Below are 20,797 nucleotides of genomic sequence, written 5' to 3'. Positions count from 1 at the left end.
AACAAGGATGGCATTTCTGGCCATTTCAGTGATATTTGTGCACAAAGGACAAAGCTTAAAACCAGAGGCACTTTTCTGCAAATTATACCTGGACAGAGGACTTGAAGTTGCCTCTGCCTGACGTCTCACAGAAGTGTGAAAAAGAAAGAACAATAGAAAAGAAGTAAAGAACTAGAAGATAAAAGTTCTTCTATAAACCTAACTCTGCTGGAACAAAGCTGCTGGATCCTTACAGGCAATGCACCCTAGTAGTAGTCCAGCACTGAAAAAAATCTCCAACTCAAGAGAATGGACATGAATGTACACACAGGAGAAACATGCATATAGGCAATCGCTTGAAGAAGAAAATGATCCAGTTGGAGAGCAACTAAGACATTCATGCTTTTAAGTATTAATTCCATTCACAGATTTGTGAAGACATACAACAGATATTATATTGGATCTTATGAAAAGAGTTTTAATAGCATCAAGTAACGATGCAGTTTCAAGGCTGTAGTAAGTATTTATGAAATGTCTGGATATTTCAAACTTGAAAAGAACTGGCTGCCCTTACTTACACTTGATCTCTTCTTGCAGACTAAAAATGACCTCCTTTTTCGCAGACCTCATCTGAAGTAAATAAAGGCAAGAGGAAGCATTCTCTGGGACCTTCCTTGTAATTCAGTGAACCAAGGAAACTATGACAATGATGTAATCTGACTTTTACAGCTTCCTTCAGACATATTTTTTCTACTTCCAGACTCAAGTTCTAAAACTCAAATATACAACAGTACTAGCCTGAGTTAATTTTTTCCCTATTTTTTTTTAAGAAGTACTTGGGCACCTCTCACATGGTTTCAGGGGAAAGAAGGAGGTTAGAATGATTACCAAAAACCCCCACAGGAGTCTGGCTCTGGATTTACATTAGCAGGAAGAAAATTGTTAGCTAATTATATTTTGGGGTTTTATACTTCTCAGACAAAACTTCCACATGACAAATTACAGAATTAGGCAGAACTGCTTTGTATTATTCTTTCATCTTAAGAATAATAAGACATTTCTTTAGTCAGTGTAGACTTCTACACTGCCACCAAAATCCATGGGATTATACTCCCAATGGATTTTACAGCTTGCCTCATAGCGGTTTATTATAAAACAGTGCCTTGAAACACGGAAATACATTTATGTGTACTTCCTGCATTATATTCAATAGGTTTGGTAACAAATCATACTATTACCTCCAAAAAACAGCAGTCCCTTTTGCACTCTCTAATGATGATGGAACATTCCGTAGCCCACATTTTAATAGAAAAAGCTATTAAAATTCCAGAAAATAAATATAAATCATGTTACAGTAAATTTGTTTAAGCTGTACCTTCCATGGCCACTTCCATATGTATGAATTACCACGTGTGCTTATATAAGAACATGGATGAGAGCAAAACCACAGGGATAAAGCCTCTTATTTATAATCCAGGACAGCAAATCCTCTTTGATCCAGTACCTGGGATTTTTTTCTTAACATTGCAGTGTACAAACAAGAATAATTTTCACGGTGACATTCAAACACACAAACAAGAGACCATCTGCCATGAGATGTCTCTCTTGTAATACTAGATTGCTTGTTTTATTATGAACACACAGTTAGTATACTTTTTAACTAAAGTGACAAAACTGAGATCGAGCAACAGTCAACCTGTTTATACTTATATACATGAGAAAACACATATTTTAAAACATATTTATTTATATTGTGATAAAACAACTGAAAGTCCTGAATATTAAGATGCACTTACCTTTGTATCTTTATTTCTCACTACACTAAAGGATTAAGTGACAGAATATGCAAGCCTTTTATTAGGTCTTTAGAGACCTTTAATAGCTTTGAAAGAAAATGCATTAACACTTAAATTGCTACCACTTACAATTAAGACAAAAGCAAATTTCACAGTAGACATGGACCCTTCCTAGCTCCCTATTTTATTAGAGAAAATGCTATCTACTTTTATTTCATACTTTCGGAAAGAAGATCAAACTGAGTTTCCCTAGGCAAGGTAGAGCATACATACAGAGGAGTTGAGAAAAGACTACTTACACTGGGAGTTGTTGTGTTGTAATTCCAAATCTTGATCTTGGATATACCAAAGTCATGTGACCGGGTGGGATTGCGGATAACAAAGTAAAGTTGGACAGGTGGATAGAAAGGGCACATCCAAAGGAAGCTTTCCTTCGTGATCTAAAAAACACATACAAGCAGACTGTCACTAATACTCTTTCTCCTAAAGCAGGATATTTTAATTTACTCACCACCCCACTGAAGAATATACATCAATTAGAAAAGTAACTGTTTAATAAAATCTGCTACGTTAGGAGCAAAACCTTAACCTCATTTCCAAACAGCAAATCCAACTCTCTTGCCTGTAAGACACCTCACAACAACCTAACAATTAGATAAAGGTCAGCTGCTTGCAGTCCCAGTAAGACATCTGCATGCTCACAAACGACAGGCAGTCTGCCATGCTTTGTAACTGCAGGGTCAGAGCAAGCCCAGTTTATTTTAATCAAATTAATCAGCTTTGCAGGCACTAGAGGGGATCACTGAGCACAACGGACACTGCATAATCATTTTATGATTTCTTAAAGTGCTTACACTTCTGTTTTGCCCTCCAAAGAGGGGAATCTTATAGAATTTTATTTCACTACCTCTATTTTAATCAGACTTTGCAGACAACTAATTTCACTTACAGATCTATTCCTCAGAGCTATATATAGGACTCTACCTTTGAAATTTTCTAAGATATCACAGAAACTCCCAACATTAATTTTACAGACAACTGACAATCAAGACATTTTAAAGTACCAAAGAATGCCTAATTCTGGACATTGTTCAGAACTGCTACCTCTACATGTTCAGAAATGGAGGAAAAGGATGTGTGGCAGCTCAGAAAGAAGCAAGGAGTAAAAAGTTTCAGAATCAAAATGTTGAATATTAATATACTTGATGTTGAATGTTACCTAAAAACCCAGAGATGAACGAGGACACAAAGTAAATATACAGGCAGCCAACAATTCAGTGATCTGAGATTAGCAGATAAATTAGCTCCCTTTCTATTTTCAAGGATACACAGTACATATAGTCACACAGTAGGTACACAAAGTCAGTATTTTTCCATATCCTTGCACTTTGAAGTGAGTCTTTCAGTTTTTCCTGAAGGTAGTAATTACAAAACTTTCCTATTGAGTACTTCAGATGTGTGCCTAATGATGGTAAGGACAGAGCTCTGCCAGTCTGTTCAATGATATCATGAACAGGTCCACTTCTCAGAGTGCTCATCTTCGTATTCCAAGCTCTGATGGTTCACAATGCCTCTGCCCCAGAGGCCTCTCAAAAAGCTTTCGGAGACTGTTGTTGCTTTGAATGTCAGTTTGGGGCATAAACAGTCGTAAGAGCACCAGACAGGTTTAATCCTTTCTATATAAAAAGAGGAAAGAAGCCTCTTAACATCAAAGAAATGAAGGATAGCCCTCTGAACAGTGTGAACCCAATTCCAGGATCAACTTCAAAGCTAGATCACATTACTGAAGTTGTACTGTGAACAAGAATGATTAAAAAAAATCATTTCCCAACAGCAGACATCATCTGATGAGCAATCCATCTCCAGTCTTCTCAGGTCAGGACCTGATGCCCTAGAAATCGATAGGTTCTGGTGCATACTGAGATACTGCCAGAGGTGCCTTCACAGGAGGGCACCAGATTCAGCAGCAAAATGGACTCTGGAGAGACTTGTTCCTGCTTCTCGCTAGTTTCTCTGTAAAGTTGCACATGATCTTCCAAACAACAGAAGGCATATCAGAGCCAGGCCAAGTATTGGGTCTTGAGTGAGAGGCAGCTGTAAAGATCATTTTGTTTATCAGTGGAAGTAACCGCTTAGAACAGGAGACAGAAACTCACAGGTGTTACAGTCTCCATCAGCACATCAAAGATCTGACACCAGAAGTTGGAACGCATCTTGATGAATCCATGCCAAAACTCATGAGACAGTGGAGGACTCTCATGTTTTATCACTAGGAGTGATGGTGATGTCTTTGCCTTCACATGATGTACTCGAGTCTGGAGTTACTGTCTTTGCAACTAGCACTGAAAAATCTAGCCCAAAAGTTCTTTGAATCATCAGGGTGAACCGATATGTCAGGAGTAGGAATTACATTTGAACTGGATCAAGGAAAAAAAGTGAGAGTGGGAACCTTTGGTCTTAAATTTTGTGGGAGACTGGCCTGAGACACTGCTTTATGTGGGCACTGAAGGTATACCTGATGGAAGGTAAAGGAAGGCTGAAGCACTGTGATGAGGAATGATGTGAGTCTGAGGGTTCACCATTGTGAAGAAATACATTTGTTAGATATTTCTAGAATTACAGTTACCTGTCCTTGTTATTCTGAGGTTTAAAAGATCTATATATGCATATAAGAATCAAAAAGGTTTACAGAAAACAATTTCAATGAAATGCCTAATCTACATCTTATTAAGCATTATATCCCATCAGGCACTACTTCCTTAGTTGAGAGCACCTGATGTTCTGCTAGGCATTTTTCTCTTTTACAGCATATCATGAAGTATAAGGGAGGAGGCAATTTAAGTGTTCTTAAAAGTCTGCATGGGTAATAAATAAACTAATAAATAAATAAAATCCCTGATCTTCAATAAGACTATGTCTATTCTCAAAGACAAATGTACACCTAAATGATCAAAGATGGAAGTGATTTAACCATGGTAAAGTGAGTTTTCCACAAAGTAAGTTTTCATGTTACATTTTCATTCTGTTGAAAATATTAGTTGCTTGGAGATTCATTAATTTGCTGCTTTTTATTATGCACCCAAAAGCTTTCTGTATGATCTGAAATGTACACAAACTGGAAATGCTGCTTTGACTTCTGAAGGAGTCTGCAGTTCAGTTATCAGATATCCACATTCTAAGACCATATTCCCTGTCCAGATTGCCTTTTCTCTGATGCAATACCTTTCCAGCTTCAAGACAGGAGATTACAGTGTCACAAATCAAAGGAATATATTAATCAATGAAATATAAAACTTCATTACTTAAGAATAATGGGATATATAAATATATGAGAAATGCTGAGAATAACAGGTTTATAATGGCTTAATGAATATATTACTACATAATTTATAATAATCTAGAAATAATTTATAATTATCTAGAAAGTCTGAGAGTCACTACTACTACTACTGAGTGTCATCTGCCAGAGAGCACAGCCTATAAAGGAGAATGGGTATTTATGACACCCAAACTACAATTTTCAAGAGAGTATAAGAAAGATGTTTCAAGTAAAAATATTTGTCTGGAAATAATACTCCATACTGAGTTACAACTAAATTTCAAAATACGGTATATTTGCCCACTTTCTATTCTCATTCACCCTGCTAACTGAAAAGTATCTCCAGCACAAAATGAGTTACAATTTATATTTTTTAATAGACTAAGTCATTTGGTAGCCTCATCCACTAAAATCATACTAATTTTTACTAGAACCCTAGCTCTAAAGGCCCATGGAGACAAAGGACACACAGTGAATGTACAGCACAAATGAAATTATGGCTATATGAAGGGCTATAGACTTTTGCTAAGCTCTTCAGCAGCATCAGAATTTCATACCAGTTATTGTCTTTTGTCCATATTCTTTAGTATGCAAGCACCTTATGTCTCCTCATCTTACTATCTCACAGAAGAGCCATGAAATACTTTTACCACGCCACACATTCTTTTTAATCTCTTGTTCGAAACTACCTACCTACGCATTCTTATTCTTCCATGATTCTTCCCTAGATAAAAGAATAACAAGGGGACGGGAGAAAATAAGTGTGTTTCCTTCTTAAGTTTACTTAAATTAATATTAAACATCTGGAAGAAGTTAGCAGTGAAGCTCCTATACCTTCAGATCACAAGAATTACTTAAGTTTATCGGCAGACATATGTAAAAATTTGAAATTCCCTGTCCTTAGAGTTTTGTGATGTCATTCTACAGATACTATGATTACACTACAATACTTTAACAACTGAATGTGTTCTTTCATCCAAGACAATACCACAGAGTTGACATACAAGTAGGCAGAGTTAAAGCTGCCTCCTTCCAGTTGCTCAGTTAAGTAAGTCAGGCAAATTAATCAAATTCTGCTCTAAAGCAAAATTATAACTGAATACCAACATCTTGGACAGAAAAGCTGGATTTGTTAGTAATAAGCAATATCTGTATTCTTTTAAATTATCAGATAGTTGTTATGCTAGTCAGGTTCCAAATGCAATCATGTTTTTAAACAAAAAACCTAGTAACAGAATATTAAAGAAATATTATAATGAGAAATTTTCACATCCAGGACTAAGCTGTCTTACATTTAAGTTCTTATTGACCAAGCAGCACAAATCCCCTGGGTTGTCAGCATTTCGAATGTCCACATCATGAGGAGACACAATTATCTTTTTGTTGGACAAATCAAAGAATTCCACCTCACTCAGGCCCACATTTACTGGATTTCCCCAGTTAGAAAGAAGTTCCATAGTCACATAAATGGCATCATGTACTTCCATACTGGTTGTCACCTGGATCAAAATGAAATATGGTATAAACATAAGTGACAAAACAATATAATGTGGAACACAATAAAGACTGTTAAGACTGCAGTACTGACGAGTCAGAAGCAAAAAGCTTGCAAACTCAAGGCTATCTGGATGACATTCAATCATTCTGGGTTCCACCAATTCTGCCCCACATCAACTAACAAACCTATGGCAGGGTAAGAGAAGAGAACATATCACCCTCTTACAAAGCCTAAAGAGAAAACAGGTCTCTGTTCTTTGTCTGATTCCTTTGTCATTCTGATGAACAAAGGAACGGTGATAAATTCTCTTCTCTTACCCTGCCATAGTTTTATTAGTTGATGTGGGGCAGAATTGGTGGAATACAGATCATTCGATATACTTTTGTTTCAATAATACTGGGAAGCATCAGTTCTGGTGCATATGTACACAAACCTTCTCTCTCAACATGGAATCTACTTCAGGTTTGTCATCAGACAGGGATATCTCATTATCACAGGCAGAAGGGCTCTCAGGCTCTGGAAGGACTTTCAGAAGTTTCTTCTGTTGTCTGAAACATACATATTCTTTTATGTGTTACTTCCTCATAATTCTTGTATTTTTAAGAAATAGTTTAGTTGGTACAAAGGGGAAGAGATGAGAGGATGAACCCACACACCCCACGGAAGAATCCCTTGTACCCCTACACTGAATAACAACTGTTGCAGCATCCCACCTTTGATTAAAAGACTGGGCTCCAGTTCTCAGCTGGGTGTGAGGCAGTTTGCAAAAGTAATACATAGGTAATATAAAGACAAACAGAGGGAGATGTTGGCAGTTCCCTGATCCACAGAGACTAGGCCAAGGCTGCAATCTTCTCCTTGATTTGCTACTACTTGCATGATGTCTCAGATATCTAAAGATTATCAGGTGTAGTGGTACTACACTACACCTGGTGGTATACTGAAAAATATCTCTTCAAAAAAGGAAGCTAGCCTTAAAGGAAATAGATATACCTGCTTCCAGAAGGACAAATTCTCTCAACACTTTTTGTGACTGCAGTCCTTGTCTGGCTTTTTTCTGGAGGTTCAGCCATTGCAGAAACAACAGATGAAACAGAAAATTTCTTCTAAGTAAGAAAAAGATGAACATGTTTCATTCACATTGCTCTCCATGTACCAATGAGTATCAGTCTGCATCTCTGGAATAAGTAAGAGTTTGGGCCCAGCTCCGGTCTCAGCTCACCTCAGCTAACCTGTAACTCTATACTGAGTTAAAGCACATCTAACAGAATTGGTCTGGATTTGCAATGAAAAAGCTGAACTTGAAACTTGATATTCTATGTGGAAGAAAAGTAATGTAAAAGCATTCTCTGATGATTATTAAAAATATATATATATGTCTGAAATCTCATTGTATACATTTGGTAGGACTCAGAGTTGGCCAAAGCTTTGGCAGAGGTCTGCCTAGACTTTCTCCTTCTCCAAAAAAGGATCATAAAGACTTTTAAACCCCCAAAAGCTCAGTTTTATTAGAATAAAATCTTGATTTATTTTTTTAAATATAGAACTATCAGTAGTGACTAAGAGAAAACAGAAGAAAAGTCCTCTAGTTCCTACAATGCTCTGGGCTCCTTCTCTGCCTGTACCCCACTTTGTAAGTATACCCTGCTCCCTTTGTTATTTTTCCTAAAAATTTGGGTAGCTTCTGTCACAAGACAGAATACTCAGCACAGTGAACAACCAGTCAGATGAGGAATGGCTGTCCTTCTGTTCTTAGGTCACTTCCATTTCTATTATTTTTGAAGAGTAAGAGAACTTTGAAATGCTTAGAAGTTAATTACTTTTTTACAATTAAAAATTCTGCATTGTTATACATTTAAATATCAAAGGCCAAGTTCCAGAATCCCTTAATTGTGTAAGCAAAATTAAATTACTGCTGGAAGATCATTAGGTCAGCTTTAAGACTGAGAACTCACCGTGGGGTTTTGAAACTCCATCTCAAGTGTCAGGGTAAAATTACATCTATTTTAAGTATTATTTCATTATTTTTCATTTAAGCACAATATTAAAATCAGTCCTAAAGTTAGCAGGAAGACACTTTATGTAAGAATTTTCAAAGGAATTTGTTCTCTCAACCACTAAGCTATAAATATCTCAAAACCAAGAGGAATAAGATTGAAAAGTTGACCCAGATGGTGAAATCATATGCAAAGTACTTACCTATAGTAAAGGAACATTTTCACCTTTGCTCCTAACCAAAACTCCCCATAAGCCTAATGTTGGCTCAGTGATGACAGTGGATATATATTCATCATAGCACCAACTCACAACTTCAGGCAGCATCAGCTTAGGTTAGTCAGCTGTCTTGGAAGCTCTCAGAACTCAAATGAGTAACTCCAAGAATGTCTAGGCATATCTCTTTTCCTTCAAGAAAAATAAGCCTCCTAAACACCAAACTGGAAGCAGACTTTGAATCCATGAACACTGTCCAAAACAGATAGTTTCATAAATTCAGTTTATGCTCAAATTTCTTTATATACTTTCTTTCTGTTAGGAGAACCCAATTATTGGCTATGCTCAAAGTTTAGCTAGGATTGCCAACACAAACCTCCTTATTCTTTAACTTAATGAGGAACAATGGTCTGATCTGAATCAGAAGGGAATGGATTTTTGTTGATTTCTTTGTTTATGAGTTTTTAAACATGGTTGCTGGAGATAAGAGATGAACACATGTTGGTGCAGAAAACCCATACTAGCTCCTCACTAAGAGCTAGCAGTGTACGTGACAGCTCTGCTCCAAAAGGAGAGCATGTATTAAAACAGGGAACAGTGCCCATATTAATAAGTCCAGTAGAAAGGTAGGATTTATTAGTATGGAAATCACACATTATATTGCTTAAGAAGCTTCCAGAATGAAAATGGCTCAACCGGGCCTGCAGCTGTGCATTTGACTGTATCATGTGACTGGTCTATCAGTTGCTCAGTGATCCCTGAAATCAGGAGAGAGCTGTGGGATGCTATCCTGAGGAAAGAGATTAACAAAAAACACCTTATGGAAGAATAATACAAATTCAGTTACACTTACAAGGCATCACTATTCATTCATACACAATCTTAATGTGTAAGACATTGTAATTCATGGGTATTTTGCTAGTTGATCAAACAGCTCTCTTCTGTATTTTGCCATACCTTTTGAGGGCTTGTGGAAACTGTCTGCCTTTGCAGGTCTCTCTGCAAGACTTCATTTTCAATTTGCATTGCTTTAACCACAGCTGAAACTGAGAGATCAGGATCTCTCTCACACACATTCTTTCGAGTTGCTGAAAGTGGTCTTTCTGGTCGACTTAATGGTCCTGCCACCAAAAGAAGGAAGGAATATTCATTTGTCTGGACATACAACTATGGAACATTACAACAGCATATGTCTGAAACACCTGATTCAGTTACTGACACAGGGCTTTGCTAGCAGTCTGTTACCATCCCAAGCAAGGCTGAATTGCTCGTTTGTTTTTATATTAAGATTCCGGGTCACATCTACTTTAAACAGCTGAAACAGTATCATAAGAGGAGGAAAACGGACAAATGAGAAACATAGTTTTTATGCTTTAAGATTTTTTGTACTTGCTTTGTTCCAGTATTTAATGGAAATGCCTTGTAACAGTTCATTGAAAAATAAGTATATATAATTTCAACACACCAGAATTTTTCAGTGTAACTGGGGTGCTCAGCTATTTTGGAGGAATCCCCAGAGTCTTCTAGCAAAAGAAAGGGAGTCAGGAATTGCTATTTGCAACATAAAATAAATGACCTTATCATTTAAGTAGTTAGTCATCAAAATGCCCATATGCATCCCAGTCTTCCCAAACATCATGGAGAAATAGGAACGTCACAGCCTATAAACAGGCTTAAAAGAAAGGCAGTAAAATTTAACAATAGAGGATCTGAGATTGGACTAAAAGAGAAGCACAGTGGTTATATTCAAGGACTTAAAAAGTCAAGGGAAGAAAAGAGACTGAAGTTGTACAGACATTTAGATCAAGTGAAAATATCGAAGAACAGGTTGATATGCAAGAGTGCTCATAATGCTGCAGTAAGGTTTACTAAGCAGGAGAGTAAAATGGCAGTGGATGCTAGGAACATGAAGTCTACCTTGAAAAGACAGGAAGTTAAAACTGAACTGAGATTTGTGTGCATTCACACTCTTTAAGCCCTATGCCATCTACACTCATAAAAACTTTCAACAAGCATTAGTCATCTCTGCAAATACAGGGACAGAATAAAATCCTTTTTATTTTTCTGTACTATACCATCCCCCTGAAGTGAAATTAATTTAAGGATTTAAAGTGATAGTTGGACAGAAACAGTTCTAACAAGCACTATTATAACCTGAGAAAATGCTACGCACATCTTTGGAAAGCGGTCAAAGCAAGCATCTGCTCAGACAGATGGTGGGTGAGGGTCTCAGAAGCTACAAAGAGGATTTATTCTGAAGCCAAAAAGAATTAGCTTCTTTCCCTCAATTTAGTTTTCTGCCAATTAAGAAACTAATATTTTGACTTTTCAAAACTTTTAGCTTTGCTGCTTTCTTGGGACATATCTGGATTTTGCTTTTTTGAAAAGGGTGTCTTAACCACAGAGTATGGTAAATCTGAAAACTTTATCTCAGACCTTTCAAAACTCAAGTTCATCAGACTCATTCAATTAAGGACTGTGCTGAAATAACATGATTTCAGCCCCTAGACTTGGGGGTTGTTTTGTTGTGGATTTTTTTTAGCCCAGGTAAAGACCACACCTTAGCAGCAGATTTCTAGAATAAGCAGCAGTGCCTTCAAAATGGTGTTCTCCAGTCCAGGAGAAACATCTTTCAGTATGGTACTAGATACTGGCCTATCTACCCAGCACTGGAGACTGATCTGCAGCATTCATTGTGTAAATCAAGTACAGTCCCAAGCAGCTGTGCTGTGGAAAACTATGCTTTTATTCCTATAAATGCATTGTGTTAAAATCTTCCACCAAAGTGCCAATTGCTGATTTTGAGAAGACACACTTCTGTTAATACCATAGGGAACAGATCTCCATGAGGAAAGGGGGAAACAGAGCAAGCCCAAGGACTGGAAGGGAGAGGAAAGTCTTATGCTGTGGAAGCAAAAAGAGAAGGAAGGTAGTAAAGATGTAACAGAAGACTAACGTATACAGGCTCTGGACTTTCTCACAATTTTACTTAGTCAAAACACTTGAGGTGATAAAAACAACAACAAAAAACCTGAAGAAAACCCCACCAAAAAAAAAAAAAGAGGACAACAGCTAAGAAAAAAAAAAAAAATCACATAATGACAGATGTGTGCTGAAATTACATCTGAGCCAGACAGGGGAAAAGCATGAAAACTCTCCTTATTGACATTGTATATTCTTATTTCTTACTAGAACAAATTCTTTCATGTCTTTCCTGGTGCAAGAACTCAGCAGAGAGTGGCCGAGTGATTTTATTTTTTACCACAATTGGTCTGATAGGAATGTACATTTCAGCATTATCTTTTCTTTTTGCCGAGAGAACTCGTAGCGGCTTCACTTCTGCAAGATAATAAGGGAACAGAAATAATCAACTTCAGAGATATTTAGAAGCAGCCAGCCAGGGAAAACTTATTGGATCTTAACTGCTAAAATTTTGCCACTTTAATTATGCTGGCATAGTTAAAATGATAACCTCCATCCTTCCTCCCTTTCATTGATACTGTTCTATTGATGTAGAAGCACATATGTATGGCTCACACTGACTTAGTGAAACAAAATAAAAGTATATCATTATAAGGTACCAATATATCTCATCAGTACCAGATATTTATCTACACTACACTTATTAACACAGTTATACCAAAATAAATTCTTAAAATACAGACTAAAATGTTGTCTTATTTACAAGTTTCAAAGAGGGAGAAGGTTGCCTAGCATAGTTTATAAGAGTACTTCTTCACTTTTTTATGTGAGAATTATTAATGCCTCCATTGTTTGCATCACAGCTTTGAAATCTCTCTTTGGAAAAAATAAATCAGGTACTCTCCCAAGCATCTTGTTCTCACTGCTGCTCCACCCTTTGTTCCCATCTTTTCTTCTGCCATCTCTCCACATTCACACTCCACTCAACCTCTGTGATAATGAGAGGAATACTCCTTTGCTCAATTTACTCAAAGATTGTTCCTTTTAAGTTAAGCAATTAACTATGGATAAGGAAACAAAAAAAAGAAACAAAACCAAAAAAAACCAAACAAACAAACAAAACCCCAAAACCAATGAATGTATCTGAAATGAGTGGGGAGGGAATTTTGAGAAATACTGAACGTAGGTCAAAGTCTGGCTTCTGCCTGAACTCTCTACCTTTAACAAGCTAAACATCTTTGAGACCTAGTGACTGGTTTTGGGTTTGGACACCGAGGTCTCCAAAGAAGACAACCTGACAAAAAGAAGGGGCTCAAAGCCAGATAGATTTGCTTTCTTGAATTAATATATCTTTCATCAGGGATGAATAGCACATGCTATGACAAGTATCCAGCCCCCAGGATGTGAAATGGAGGAAGTTGAGACTGGGAAGATTTAGCTGCCTGGATTACTGCAAAAACAGTTCAAAAATATATTAAAATAATAATAATCTCTTGAGAAATCTCACAGACAGTCTGAAACAATCTTAGTTCAAGTGTCTAGGCCTGGTGATGCAAGTGCGTTAACCAGGGCTATATCTTTGTCTTTGCAAAAGATTTCTTAATGTAGTAGTAAGAGGATGCAAGTCTCCCAAATCAGGAGATTAAAACAACAGGTTTGCTGAAGAGCATGAAAAATCCTGAGAGTATGGAGTAACCATTAATGATTAACCAGCAGTGACTCCTTTAAAAGTAATGCTTTCAAAGAATTATTATTATTATAGTAGTGTAGTAGTGTATAATACACAGAGACTTACTACTTTGATCCTGGTTGAACTCCAACACAGTAAAGGCACCAGAATCAAGGCCAGAGCATCTCCCAGCATCCTGATGTTCAGAAGCTTCTTTCTGCAGTGATCTACCACTATGCAACTGAAGGGCTCCAAGGCTTGTAATTGTTTCCTCAGTGGGAGATGGTTCTGAAAACACATCCTCTTCAACAGAGTCATAATCATCACTAAGAGAGTCTTCTTCCATCCTTTTGTCTTCTATACTGAGTTGCAAGCTTCTTTTCAACGTCTGGTACAATTCAAACAGATTTGTCAGAAAAGCTCAAACATGTATTTTAAAATAAACCAATGTGGCTGCCTCTTCCTCCCCTAGGAGAAAGAAAAATCTTCTCATGAACTCAGAGCCATGATGTAGCTAAAAATATTCACATTCCTATGTCGCGTCTTCACTCCTCTGATGAGGACTTGGAAAGAAAAATCATCCTACAATTCCTGTCCTTCTTATCAGAATCCTTGCAGAAAAATTCTGTAGGCTAAGGAATTTTATGTGTTACAAACAGGAGGTAAGCAATGAAGAGGGCAAGGGCATATTTTTTTCCAGTCTCACACAGTTAGATTACTGTATCTTTTGGTTTGCTATTTGAAGACTAGCTGCAATCCAGATTTTCCAAATGCCTTCATAAGACTGCAAAGCTAATGTAATAGCAATTTCTTTATAAGCAATTGGATAGATAATAGTGCTGTCTTGTACATATCTGTACTTCAAAAAACAGTAGAAAGGAGTTGTGGTCTAATGGACTAAGCTTCCAGTTCACACAGATTTTAAGTGGACAACCCATAGCAGGATTTTATGCAAAAATTAATCTATTTTGAAACTTACTGTGGAAAGAACTGCCCTGCCTCTCTCAGCATATGCCAGAAAGAGCATAGATGATGCTGCAGAGCCTTGTGTTTTTATGAATGCAAAAGGAAAAAACATGCATATCTTAAATACTTTTTTTTCCTAGTTTGTTGGTATTAGAGTTTTGAGATAAGTATAGGTAAGCAAATTGTATGAGCAAAATGAAAACCTGAAGCTATCTTAGGTACAAATGAACTGTGGCAGTGTATGTTCAGTTTGCAATGAAAGCTTCAAGCTGCTCTTCTGCTACAGATTACACTTGTTAGGAAATCCATGTTGACAGAAACATATTACAAAGAGCAGGCAAACTTAAGTTCAAAGAGGGTCTATAAGCAACCTGAGGCTTGATATTGAGCGTGCCTTTATGACAGTCAAGACTAATATTTCTAGTTATTTGACAGGGAATTGTACAGGCTTTCTTTTAGTTTGAAACTTCATGACACCTGCATTGTAACAAGACATTCAAGAAAATACATTATAGCTTCAGGAAAACCAAAAGCATTTCCATCTGGAATACAAAGAAAAGTGGGATTTTGGTTTAAAATTATTAGCTTACTACTTACACATAAATGATTATAAACATCCGTCACTGTAAACAAGTTACTGATTTGTAGAGCAAAAAAATCATAAGCTCAAAAGCAATCTAGGAAAGGTAGGAAGATGCAAGCTAGGAAAACATGCTTGGGAAGTTTGTCTGATGTCAGTGGTAAGATCTGTAGACAGTTTCATATATAGATGCTACTCCACGACCCAGAAAAACTTTATTGATGTAATTAATTGGTTAGGCAGAAAAACATTCATAAATTTTTGTTCATTTATTCTTTTTTTTTTAAGAACAGGATATTTGTGAAGTGTGCTAGAACAAACTGCAATTAGTAACCAAATGGAAGGCTGAACTGTCAAACAACAGAATCAATACAATAGCAACCCTTGATGGAAAGCAACTGTATTGATTATAATATTTTTAAAACTTTACTCTGACTTGTTAGATAAAACAATGACATGCCACAATTTTAGCACAATTATTCAAAAACTAACCTAAACCCAGAAAAAGTGGTTGTTTAAACTTTCTCTAACCTGACAGCCAAGAGTGACATTCATGTGGACAACCATTAGTGAACTGAAATAGTCTCCCTGCCTGAAACACCTTGGCTCTATCCAACAGAGACAATATTCTACCTCTTTAAATTAGGACTTAACATGTTACAGCATTGCTGACTGAGATTAGATTTTCAAAGTAGTTTTACTTTTTCTTTTCATTTTTTCCTTCTTTCTGTCACATATCATCAATGCGAAATCACCTACTGAAAGAAATACTATATACTGGGTTTGCATGCTCTACTCAAGACTGATACCTGGGCCCATTCACATTTCAATTGACACTACCATGAACAATAGAAGGCAACTGCCAATTGTACCTGGGAGTAACAGAGAGGATCATCACCATTTGTCTCCACACTCAAGCTTTCATAAGGTTCAAAATCCTCAGAGTACTCAAGAGGAGGTTTAATGCAGAGTTTAGCCCCCCTTTCTGTTTTAATCTTCACAGTTTTCTGTTAAAAGAAGTATTCAGAGAAATTAGACATCTTTTGTGCTATCAGCAGTACAAAAAGAATAATCATCACATTTACATAACAATATCTAGATCAAGTAACACTTTTACTCTCTGTTCTATAGGTTTCTGTCCTCCCTGAGCTCACCTTTGGGCCCCTGCATTATGGTTTAATTGCCCTAGTCAAACTCCCCACCTGCTGCTGCTATCCCCAGAGTGGGTCAGGCCCAGCACACGTTATGTGTTTGCCACCAAAGTGAGTGCCCACTGGGGTTCACCCCCTCACCTTACCAGGTAAGTGAAAAAACAATAGGTGTAGGGACATAGCAATCAACAAAATAGCTGAAGTGGAATCACTTAAAGCACAGGTATGTGAAGAAGTGCTGGCAGAACAACCTTGTGGAGAAAGCTCTCGAGCCTCTTCTGGGGAATCAGCATGCTTGGCTGCCTCTCTGAAATGCATCTACACTAATGGAGAACAAACACATGGGGAACAAACAGGAGGAGTTAGAAACTTGTATCCAGTTACAGGGCTATGACTCACTGGGATCATAGAGATATGATGGGATGCTGCGATGGATGGATACAGGCATAGGCTCTTTAAGAAAGATAGGCTGAGAAAGTGAGAAGGAATTGTCATCCTTTATGTGAGAGAGAGCTGGAATGTATGGAGCTCTGCAAGGAACAGGTCAGGAGCCAATCAAGAACTTCTGAGTCAAGACTAGCAGGCAGACCAGCATGGATGCTGTTATAGTGAGTATCTTCTATAGACCTCCTGATCAGGAAGAAGTAGATGAGGCCTTCCTCAAAAAAATGGAAGAATCCGCAAGTTCAAAGACCCTTGTCCTCATGGGGCGCTTTATCAAACCTGGTATCTGCTGGAAAGACAACACATCAGGGCTCAAGCAATCTAGGAAATTTATAGATTGCACATGGGATTGAGGAGTGAACAAGCAAAGGTGCTCTGCTGGAGATGCTGAGAGAGCTGGGACTCTTCAGCCTGGGGATGTCATCAATGTGTATAAATACCTGACAGGTATCTGCTCATTGACAGGACAAGAGGCAATGAACACAAATTAAAGAAATCATGAAATTCCATCCAAACAGAAGAAAAAAATTACTGTGAGGGTGATCAAACACTGGAACAGGTTTCCTGGAGAGGTTGAGGAATCTCCATCTGTAGCATATTCTAAACCTGACTGGACGCGGTCCTGGGCAACCTGCTCTAGCTGACCCTGCTTGAGCACAGGGATTGGACTAGGTGATCTCAAGTGTTCCCTTTCAACCACAATAATTCTGTGACTCTGTGACATCTATGTATGAAAATGACTACTTGAAGTAACAGCAATTTTTTGAAGATGTATTACTTTTGTGTATAGTATAATGAGAGGGAAATGTTATGCCATAAGCATTCAAGCACAAAGATTTCTTTGCCTTTGTAAATGTCAGACATGGCTGTGAAAGTGGTTCAAACCAATTTGTTTTGCTTCGTAACTAGGATGCCATCAAAGCATGCACTCTGTCAGTTACTCAAGCATGGTTAAAGAGAGGCAGAAGATTTGAGAAACTCATCTTTCCATACCACAAAATTTCAGTACTCCAAAAGATGACAAAAGAGAAAGCAGGAAGTGCATATACCTCTCTCAAGGAACAAAGTTATCTGTAAGTAACTTTTTCTCCCCACTTTGGAACTCTGGTGCAGACATATTCCATAGGGGGAAGTCTCATAAGTGGATGATGGAAAGAGCACTGTTTCATTAAAGGTAACGTGATCCAGAAATCTGTGCAATGATATTAAACTTAGTTACCTGGTGTTCATACACTCCTCTACCATTTTGTAAGTGCCAGGAGCAGAGATGTCCCAGAGAGAATATCCTAAGGCAACCCGGCTTTTGACAGAATGTGTTCTTTCAGTAAGTCTATCTTCCCACCTCACAGCACACCTTAGGACAGCCTAAGTTTGACAGTTTTGAACATGAATTGCTAGGTCCTCTAGCTATCCAGAAAACCCACAGGGAAAATTACTGGGAAAGTAAACTGCTGTGTGGCACAACCTGCATCTTACTCAATGGTTGCACATTTCCTTAGCTAAACAATTCCAGTTGTTCATTAAGATACTATAAATCTGCTATCCTTCCATCCAATTGGATAAAAGATTTAAGGTATCATTCTAAGCTAGTCTCAAATAGTAGCTAGTTTTTAGTATAGCTACCTATATTTGGCTAACTTTCCAGTCCAGTCAGAGGAGATACCTCCTTCTTCATTTGGCTCTTGTGATTAGAATGACATAGGTTATGACTAGCCACACATTTGGCAAATTTAGCAATCAAGTTCTGACAGGCCAGTATGTAAGCAATGATCTACTGAGAAATAGCAGCTGAAAAAATGAATTCAGCTAAGCAGTAAGGGTGATAAATAAAGTAATGCAGCCTTAAAACTTGAATGTGCAATATTTGCTGAAAGAAAGGAAAACCTGCATGACATGAATGCTTGATCCACAGTGACACAGATCCCTGACACCCTATCACTCAAGCACAGACTGGACATCCAGCCAGGGCAATTGGCTAATCACGTAGGGTAATTATTTGGGTGACATGTCTCAGTTGTTCAGAATTCACATTTGTTCTGTTAATTAACTCATACTCCTTGACAGGTTAAGTCAAATCCTTCTTTAGGCCAAAAGAAAAAATTACCATTAAGGTTTCTTCAGTGAACCAACAACTATGTAGCTAATGGCTCCAAATTTCATATAGGCAGGGTATTTTTATTATCTATATGCATTTTTCTCTCTTCTGATCTACAAGAATCTGTCACAAATTACAACTCAAGCTATGCAAATTACACCTCTGTGTCCCTTAATACTATTGCAGGGTGGATAACAGCAGTGACAGGCAGGGATGTATGTCCAAAATGAGATTCTCCATCCTTTGCACTAGATAAGCTCTCTAGTCTTGCCATCAGAGATGTCAAGCAACAGCTATTCTGCTGGAGGACAGATTGAGCCAATCATGTCTATACTACAAAAGTTTCTGTGATGGATGTCACTGAAACCAGACCCTTTCAATGAAATTTTCCTCTTTAGGCTTCAAAGTAGATACAAAACTGGTCAGGGTATCATTTCACATTGTCACTCAGAATCAAGACCAAACCAAGACAGATTCTATGAGAGTCCCAACTGCCCACTATCTACTAGTTGCAACCAATTTCCCCTAAAATTATTCATGATCTAAGAATTGGTTCAAAGATGCATTCTTTCAAACCGTTTCTTACCTGAAGCCAACCTCTGCGGTGTATTTTGCTCGGTGCAGTCTGCGTGCTGCGTCCTCGCAACTCACTCTCTTCTAGCTGGGCTACTTTTTCAGAACACAGAGACAAGAATTAGAAGACAGAAAATAGAAATATGGTATTTGACAATATACACCTTGGTTTGAGTTGGGTTTTTTTCCCAGATGAGGACAGAAGAGTAAGTCTTTGACATGTGAATGGTAGCAACAACTGAAAAGGCATTCTGCTTCAGATACTGGCTAGTTGTGTATTAGTAGCAGGAGTTTTGAACCTCTTCAGGGACAGCCATCCTCATCTGCATTCAAGAGCATACATTGTTTAAAGATACATTAGCTTAATAGCAAGTGAAGCCCCACATTCATTGATACGAAAGCACAGAAATATATTCTAGAATAGAGGTACACATCATTCTGACTCCTAGCTAGGCAGACAGTAAGCTGTCTTAGGAAGCCAACTAAGCCCAGAACCCATACTACTGAAGGCAGACTCTGATAGGCAGGGTCCTGGTGAACAACAAGTGATATGCTGGGCTTACAAAGGAATTGTGTGTATTTACTCTCAAACTAAGGAAACACAAGGTACTGGCAGATTAAACAGAATGTACTAGGTATTTAACATACTGTGCAGAGAAGGATTCTTCATGTACAAGTCATAAATGAAGGACAAACAATCATTTTCCTTCATTTCCAAGGCAAGGAAGAGTTGGTTCCAGAACTTCTGCAATAATTCTGTGTATGGTCAAGGAGAACTAAGGGTTCCTGTGCTGGAAATGGTCCCAACTTACAGTGGAACAATGGATTTTTGAGAAGATGCTTTGACTGAGACAAAGAGACAAACATCTTACAGGACACATCAGCATCCTCAATGGAGCAAGGACATCACCAACACTCTCAATAGCATCCTAAATAAAGGCATCTTATTTCCTATGTCCAAGACAGATTTACAGCTTCCATTTCTTCTCAGTGGAGAAAAATAGCTGATGCAAAACCTTTTTTCTTTAAGCCATAATTTAATGGTCACCCTAAGCCAGCAGAAACTGGCACTACCAATAAAAGAAGCAGTCATCCTACAAAGGTCATAGAATCACAGAAAGATTTAGTTTGGAAGGAACCTCTGGAGATCACCTAGTCCAACTTTCCATTCAAAGCAGGGCTTACTTCAAAATTAGATTGGGTTGCTCATTACAACTCTCAATACCACATTTTCTTTTTTGGGTTGGACAACCCTGCATGCACCTGTGCAGTGAACTGTTCAAAGAATTGATATGGGCAAGTTTTAATGGAGGAAAAACATAAAAGAAAGATTACATTTAATTGAAGTCACTTGTGTAATCTGGTTCACCATGAGATTGCACAAATGCTGGTACAAGCAGATTGGAGACAACAGGCACAGGGTAGGACCATTCTTGGGGGAACAGTGTATGCTTATGTCAATTTAGAGTGATCATAAAATTACAGAGCAAGAAGAACAAGATGTTGTTCTATTGCTTAAGCACAAAGAATCTGTCTCTTAGGCCTGAAACAGGACTAAGAACAGAGGGGAAAAGGAATGGACTGCTCCAAGTCC

At 37.8% G+C, this 20,797-nt stretch overlaps 1 protein-coding gene across 1 annotated transcript in view; it reads right to left on the bottom strand.

Annotated features, from left to right (window-relative positions):
* The window catches only part of KIAA0556 (KIAA0556 ortholog), a 63,094-nt gene that overhangs the window by 36,623 nt on the left and 5,674 nt on the right, over positions 1 to 20,797 (bottom strand). Inside the window, exons 4-12 of the mRNA XM_010578429.1 lie at positions 19,217 to 19,299; positions 15,813 to 15,947; positions 13,521 to 13,782; positions 11,993 to 12,142; positions 9,761 to 9,924; positions 7,586 to 7,698; positions 7,026 to 7,140; positions 6,387 to 6,593; positions 2,075 to 2,215 (exon numbers count right to left, since the gene is read on the bottom strand). Of these exons, the coding sequence (XP_010576731.1) occupies positions 2,075 to 2,215; positions 6,387 to 6,593; positions 7,026 to 7,140; positions 7,586 to 7,698; positions 9,761 to 9,924; positions 11,993 to 12,142; positions 13,521 to 13,782; positions 15,813 to 15,947; positions 19,217 to 19,299 (1,370 nt within the window). The remainder of the gene's footprint in view (positions 1 to 2,074; positions 2,216 to 6,386; positions 6,594 to 7,025; positions 7,141 to 7,585; positions 7,699 to 9,760; positions 9,925 to 11,992; positions 12,143 to 13,520; positions 13,783 to 15,812; positions 15,948 to 19,216; positions 19,300 to 20,797) is intronic.

Source organism: Haliaeetus leucocephalus, unplaced genomic scaffold, assembly GCF_000737465.1.
Source record: "Haliaeetus leucocephalus isolate CR32 unplaced genomic scaffold, Haliaeetus_leucocephalus-4.0 Scaffold636, whole genome shotgun sequence".
Taxonomy (NCBI): Eukaryota; Metazoa; Chordata; class Aves; order Accipitriformes; family Accipitridae; genus Haliaeetus; species Haliaeetus leucocephalus.
Note: the sequence above shows the minus strand (reverse complement) of the source record. Positions and strands in the feature narration are given on the sequence as shown.